At 35.7% G+C, this 7,720-nt stretch overlaps 1 protein-coding gene across 1 annotated transcript; it reads right to left on the bottom strand.

The window, feature by feature from the left end:
• Positions 1 to 6,250: 6,250 nt before the first annotated feature.
• Positions 6,251 to 6,724, bottom strand: LOC140979054 (uncharacterized). The gene has a single exon (XM_073444406.1). The coding sequence runs from the start codon at positions 6,722 to 6,724 to the stop codon at positions 6,251 to 6,253; it is 474 nt and encodes a 157-aa protein (XP_073300507.1).
• Positions 6,725 to 7,720: the final 996 nt, after the last annotated feature.

The raw sequence follows: 7,720 nt of genomic DNA, 5'->3' as shown, positions 1-7,720 counted from the left end.
TGGGGTTAGTTGACCCAAAAATAATGTCATCAACATAAATTTGCACAAGCAAGATATGATTTTCCTTTGTAAATTTGAGAAGAGTTTTATCAACTGTTCCAACGGTGAAATCGTGATCAATTAAAATTTTTGATAAATTCTCATACCAAGTTCTGAGAGCTTGTTTGAGACCATAAAATGCTTTATTAAGGTGATAAACATGATCAGAAAGAGAATGATTCACAAAACCTGGTGGTTGTTCAACATAGACTTCTTCCTATAACTGAGTATTTAGGAATGCACTTTTGACATCCATCTGGTATACTTTGAAGTCTTTGAAGGAGGCATATGCAAGGAATATTCTTATTGCTTCCAGTCATGCAACTGGTGCATATGTCTCATCATAATCAATTCATTCTTCTAGCCTATATCCTTGTGCCACCAACCTAGCTCTGTTGCGCACAAATGAACCATCTTCGTTCAATTTGTTCCTGTGAACCCATTTTGTACCTATAATAGATTTTGAAAGTGGTCTTAAAACTAAAGTCCATACATTGTTATGGGTAAACTTATTCAGCTCTTCTTGCATAGAATTTATCCAGTTAGGATCAGTTAGAGCTTCATCAGTTTTCTTTGGTTCAATTTGAGAAACAAATGCTGTGTGTACAAATAAATTGAATATTTGATTTATAGTTCTTACCGGATCAGATTGATTACCTATCACCAAATCTTGTGGACGTGATTTATTCCATCTGTAGTTGAAGCTAGTTGGATCACTTTCAGCAACTGTTTCAGTTTGGAACTGAACATTTCTTTTAGTTTCAGTTGGTATTTGAATAGCTTCATGTTCAACTGTTTGATCCACAACTTTTGGTTCTAGTGTTTTGAAGGATGTTTCGATTGATGTGACCCTCTTCTTCACTATCATCCTCCTAACTGATTTCTGTAAAGCGATTAGTTAGCTCAACTAGATCAGTTGGCTTATCAGTTAGTGCAGATACATCAAATACAACATGAATTGATTCTTCTACATTTAAAGTACACTTATTAAATACTCTCTAAGGCTTGCTAACTGATGAATAAGAAATATTCCTTCATCAGATTTAGCATCGAATTTTTTCAGATAATTTTTGCCATTATTATGAATAAAACATATGGAGCCAAATATTTTGAAGTAGGACACCACACTTTTCTCTCCATGCCAGATCTCATACGGTGTTTTCAAATGACTGTATTAATCATTGATCTGTTCTGAGTATAACACGCAGTGTTTACTGCTTCTGTCCAAAATCTTTGAGATATACCAGAATCAGCAAGTATTGTTCTAGCTGCTTCTTTAAGAGTTCGATTTCTTCTTTCAGCTACACCATTTTGCTGTGGTGTTCTAGCTGCTGAGAACTCAGGCTTAATTCCAGTATTTTCTAAAAATTGAGAAATATTTTTATTGAAAAATTCACTCCCTCGATCAGACCTTATTCTGTCAATTCCAATTGATTTTTCATTTAATAATCTTTTGAAAATCTTAATCAGTTGTGCAGTAGTTTGGTCTTTTGATTTGAGAAAAATAACCCAAATAAATCTTGAAAAATCATCAACAAATATCTTACTTGTTTACCAAGCATCTGGAGGAAGATTTACTACCCTTGTTTTTGAACGAATATCTTACTTGTTTACCAAACTGACATGCTGAAAAAATTATATCTTTTGAAAAATAAATTTTAGGCAGACCATTTACAAGATCATGATTACTCAGATGAGCGATGGATTTGAAATTCAAGTGGTTCAACCTTTTATGCCAGAACCAGTTTTTAGAAGATCTAGAAGCTACAAAAAAAACTGGTGCATTAGGTTGATTAGTCCAACTTACCTTGTAAGTGTTACCACATATATTTCTAGTTGTGATAATGTCACCAGTTGAATTCTTAACTATGCAACTGAACTGAAAAATTGATGTCACACAATTGACTGATGATAATCAAGTTATACTTCAGATTGTCAACAAGTAAGACTAAATAATAATAATATTACCATGGATAAGCTTACCCTTACTCACAGTTCCACCTTTTGAGTTGTCTCCAAAACTGATGTTTCGACCATAGTACTTGATCAGTTGGGAGAGCAAATTAGCATCCCCTGTCATATGTCGCGAGCATCCACTGCCCAAATACCAAATTGATTATTTTGTTGGTGTACATGTTACCTGCAATCACACACAATGAATAATTTTGGTATCTATATCTATTTGGGTCCTAAACTGATTATTCCTTTGGTAACCCAGACTTAGATAAGTCTGACTGACTTTCCAGTCGCTGTGTTCCAAATAATTTTTCCCGGCTTGTGTGTGTTAGATGTGTGGTGTGCAGATGAAACGTTATGGTTTTTAACCTTTTCGACCGATTGTTCATCCGATATCTCTTCTGAAATGGCTCACAGTTATAGTAATTGAAGTAGCCATTCTTAGAATTCTGATTTTTATAGTTGAACCGTTTAGGTGACCTACTTTGTGAATCAGTTGAACTCGTAGGGCTATATCCAATTCCATGCCTGATAGCCCTGTTCTTGTTTTCAATCGGTTGTATAGTAAGTTTACTTGGTTCTGAGAATTCATGTACCATAGTTGATTTTACAAAGTTAATATATTTTTCTTTGCACTCATTCAACTTTGGCATAGTATCATTTGCAGATGATTCATCATGGCTATTAAAGCCTAAACCAGTTTTATCAGTAAATGATTTCTGTAACTCCTGCATCTAAGTCAGCGTGACTGATGAATTGTTCCAAACTTTAATTAGATCAATTTGTCTTGAATTCTCGAGTTTTAATTGCTGAATTAAATATTGATTTTCAATCATTTCAGCTTTCTGCTTAGCAATCTCCTTTCTTAGACTCAACAAATCAACTGATTCAACAGTTTCAGTTGTTTTGTCTTTTGGATCAGCTTGCTTAACTTTTGCTTTTTCAAATGAAAGAGCAAGCTTATGATAGTCATTAACAATGTCATGCAATGTGGAAATGAGTTTTTCTATTGAAAAGTCAGTTGAACTGAAATCAAATACATGTTCACTGCTTGATTACAGTTTTGCATCATTGGCCATTAAGCATTTTACTTCATCTTCATCGCTTGAGCTGCTCAAGCTGAAAAAGCCCGTATTTCGTATTCATATTTTAGCGGAATTATTAAAATTTTTCTAAATAAATAATTATCTTACCTCATTTGTAAAATAAACATGTAAATAATTTTAGTAAACATGTAAATAATGTAATTTTAAAATAACAGCGGAAGCAAATATTGTTTTCAAACAACAACTTAAAAATATACCCAACGTATTAAAAACTAAGTTTGAACATAAGAAAATGCATAAACTAAAACATTAGGTCCTCGGGTTCCTACTACCGCTGACCCAAGTCAACTCACGGGTTTCCTCCCTCGGCCTGGACCTCATCAGTACCTACAACAATTAAGTCTAGTGAGTCTAAAGACCCAACATGTATATATCGTGAATAACAAATAAATATATCATAAAATCGCATGCAACGTAAAGATATGGTATCGTAAAGCGTACAGTGAAAGTCGTATCATGAATAATTATAACTACGTGCATATATGAAAATCATACGTAAAAGCTTTGCTCATTAGAGCTCTGTCATATCATATCATAATTTTCTGGTAGAGATAATGTTTCTAAGCAAGTGGCCCATAACATAACGTGAGCGCCTGATCAGACTAAACCACAGTATACTGTGCGGTAGAGATCACCACAGCCCTTGGACTGGATATCCGTACCCATACATAATCGTAAATCGGTCGTAAGTCACCGGGTGGAGAGGTCCTTGGTTGCGCTCACCGACTTCCAAACCCATACACATAAGGTGGCCACAAGTCATAGCGCATATATCTCAAAAATAAAACATTTTATATTTTATGCACGTAAAAATTCCTGCAAAGAAGTGTTTGCTTCTCTCATAGGTTCAGAGTCCGATAAGTCTCCCTTAGTCTCTTGGAGTGCTTGCCTTTTCAATACTTTAGGCCCTTGCCCTTGGCTTGGTCTCGACTCCCACTGGCTAATATAATTATAACCTTGTTTTTACCGAATGAGTTGGACCGCTCCCAGGCTTGCTGCAACCTAATTCTAATATGTGACACATGCAAATAATTTTATCTTGACCAAAATTTGACAATCGAACAAAAAACGAGACGATTATGACCAAAAACTTAATTTTTCAATCATGGCTTCGTACCAACCCGAACCAAGATTAAACCGACGTTAAACCATGATTAAAAATACCCCTAACATACTGAAAAATGTTCATGATGATAGTAGTACACGAAAATTGGTGAATGGAATCCAAAAACATAAAACACTCTTTCGAGAGTCATTTTGGCACATTGCACCGTAAATTCTCGTACGACCTCTAAACTCAACCGAATCACAAACAGCTAAAAACATGACTTTCCTAACTCATTAAGGTATTTTTGAGTCCAAGGCCATAGGTTAAAAGCCAACCAAGAACTCAAACCACCACCAAAACCGAGACCAAAAGCTGCTGTCAAAATACAGCTGTAGCAGCTTGTGTGTTTGTGGTGTAAACTCTGTAATTTATTACCATTGGCTTGAACTATCGACCAAAGACTCTTATCAACATCTTAAGGCATGGCTAGGACCATGGCTAAGGGTTAAAAGCCAGCCACAACCCAAACAATTACCTTGGACAGTACCAAGCTTCTATCGAGAACACCCATTCTGTGCAGTGGGATGTATTGCATTGTTTTGTCATCTTAGATCGTTCCAGTAGCTACGTGATCAACCAGGGCTCCATCTAGACTTGATGAAGTGTTGTATGAACCATGGCTATGGGCTAGGAGCCAACCATCATCCATACAAACACTAAAAACCCGAAACTCACTCACACAGAAAAATGAAGAACCGAAATGCACTTGTGTTGTTGTGAAATTCTGATGGATCCGTGAACCAAGCTTGGAAAGGACACCTTGGTCATGTCCTAGACATGTTAATGGAGGTTTCTAACCATGGCTACAGTCCCTAGGACAGACAAGATTAGAACACACTCACCTTACCCACTCAATGGCCAAAACCGTGACTCCATTCTGCACACGAGGAAAAATTCTGCTGTCAATTGTTTTTTTGTGAGTGTATGGATGTAAAACAATGAACTAACAACCCCCTAAAACAATCTAAATCATGCCTATAAGCAGTCTTGAGTGCCTGGAATCGTACAACTCCCTGTGAGCAACAAAACACACCAAACTGTGAAATACCATTTCAAAAACCGTGAGTGGCACATGCAGTTTTCTTGCAAGATTGCTGTAAATTTTGAGTTGTTGCTTGAATAATGCATATATAATGGTTTAAAATTTCTAATATGACTTGAATTAAGAGCAAAGGAACAACATATACATGCCTGGAAATTGTTTTGAAGAAAACAAACCAATACGACGAATACGGTGCGGCGGAGCGGAGTTGGATTTCTTTCTTTGTTTCTGCTGTTGTATTCACGATTATTAGCTGCTGTTTCTCTGCTAATTTTGAAGGTAAGGGTGTGTAGGAAATGTAGATAATGAGGGGGAGGGTTCAAGGGTGATAAATGGGTATTGAAATGCATTTAGGTGGAGGTTACAAGTCAAGAAGTGGAATGGATTTGAATTGTTTTCTCCTCCTAGCTGGCCTTTGGTTTTTATCCTTATTTTTGCTGCATTACACGTTAATTTGCTTGGTAATTTGTTGAGGAAGGATTAAGGTTAATTATGGTGTTTGAATTACTCATAATTGGTGACTTAAAAGTGGAAATGAATGAAAAAAAAATATTTAGGAGTGACTTAAATGGGTTTACTCCACATTTGAATTTGTTTTAAAAGGGTTGACCGATTTCCTACTAATTTTGCATGGTATGTTATGGTTTAAACCTTGCATTTTAATTGTTTAAGGTTTTAAATACTCATCTTACATTTTAGTGAGCTCCAATTAATTTAATAAATCCTAACCGAATAGTACACTGTGACGCTCTGACATGCGGCGCTCTCACTGTGACATGCCCCCGCTGCATCATAACACATCATAACTTATTTTAACAAAAGTAAATACTCATCTTACGTTTTAAAAGGGTTGACCGATTACATTTTGTTGTATATCGTTCAGATATGCAAACAAGTCGTGTAGTTCTACCATTTTCCAGTCTTTCGATTCTCTCATAGCCATCGTATTAACATCCCATTTTTTGGGAAGACCTCGAACAACTTTCAGCGCAATTTTTTTTAATACACTTTCCCAAGTGCATTCAATTCATTGATGATACCGCTGACTCGTTCATCATATTCGGTCATTGACACTCTAGTCTTCATCTTGATGTTGTCAAATTTTTGCACGGCGACTGAGAATTTGTTCTCTTTTGTTTGCTCATTTCCTTCGCATAATTGAATCAATATTTCGCAAATTTCTTTTGTTGTTCTGCACATCTTGATCTTACTGAAAGTAATCTTCTCCAATGTCTTGTATAGAATGTCCTTTGCTACATTTTCCAAGTTGGCTTTCCTCTTATCTTCAGCTGTCCATTCTTCTCTAGGCTTTTCAATGCGATGGCGTTCTCCATCAGTTATTGCGACTGCTGTATTTGCTTTCAATATTCTCATTGGTCCGTCAGTTATGACGTCCCACATATCATCATCTTGTGCAGCTAAGTGAGCATGCATTCTGATCTTCCAGTCATCAAATTCCTCTCTTGAGAACATGGGGATTTTATTGAAAGACTACATATTGATCAGATGTATGGATAAAAGGTATTCAGAAACAATATTAAAAACCGCTCCGATACCACTTGTTAGGATCGATTTGACAGGTGAAAGTGTTTAGAATGGGGGGTTGAATAAACACTTCAAGAATTTAAAATCTTTTCGAAAGGGTGAATCAGTTTAGTGATAAACCGAGTTCAAAAATCTTGTTTTCAATGTAAATCAGTTAACTAAGTTAGTCCGGAAAGAAACTGACTGAAAGATTGAATACTCAAAGAATAATTTAAACAATGAACACGAAGATTTTATGGATGTTCAGAGACTTCAAATGCTCCTACGTCACCCCTTATATCACAAGGATTGAATTCACTAAAAAACTTTGATTAATTATAGAAACTGTAATAACCCACTTCAGTTTGGTCTTACACACTGCCAAACTGAAACTCTTAGTATCTTTACAAATTTATCAGTAAACAACTGATATTCTTTTATTAGCATAATTGATCTTAAAAGTTCGAATACAACAAATAAATGTTCTAATACTTTTGCTCAAAAGATATCCTGAAAGCTATAAATATCTCTGATAAGTGTGAGCTTTTGTAACTGATCTTTGAAAGCTTGAATTCAAAAATTCACTCAAAATGAATATGTGCAAAAATTCCTTTCTCAGCTGAACTCTTTGGCTATTTATATGCTTTGCTTCCAACGATAATATTGAATGCGTTCAATTAACTTATATCCGTTGATTTTTCCTTTCTGAACGTGTCAACATTCTTCTGACAATAGTACACTGTGACGCTCTGACATGCGGCGCTCTCACTACAAGTTACTGTCTGCTTCGTACAAATTGTCGGTTGTTGGCTACGCTTCAACTGGTAACGTGTTCAACTGATTATTAGTTGAATATATAGCTGATCAGCTGAGCTGACTGAATAACTAAGCTTTTATAACTGATAGTTCAGTTAACTTCATAGATTTAGTTGGCTTTGATCAGTT

The sequence above is a fragment of the Primulina huaijiensis genome, chromosome 6 (assembly GCF_012295235.1).
Source record: "Primulina huaijiensis isolate GDHJ02 chromosome 6, ASM1229523v2, whole genome shotgun sequence".
NCBI classification, from domain to species: domain Eukaryota; kingdom Viridiplantae; phylum Streptophyta; class Magnoliopsida; order Lamiales; family Gesneriaceae; genus Primulina; species Primulina huaijiensis.
This window is presented reverse-complemented; position numbering and strand designations above follow the sequence as displayed.

Bases quoted from the DNA above. Each gene is read 5' to 3' on its own strand.
- LOC140979054 (XM_073444406.1), bottom strand. From the start codon at position 6,724: ATGTTCTCAAGAGAGGAATTTGATGACTGGAAGATCAGAATGCATGCT.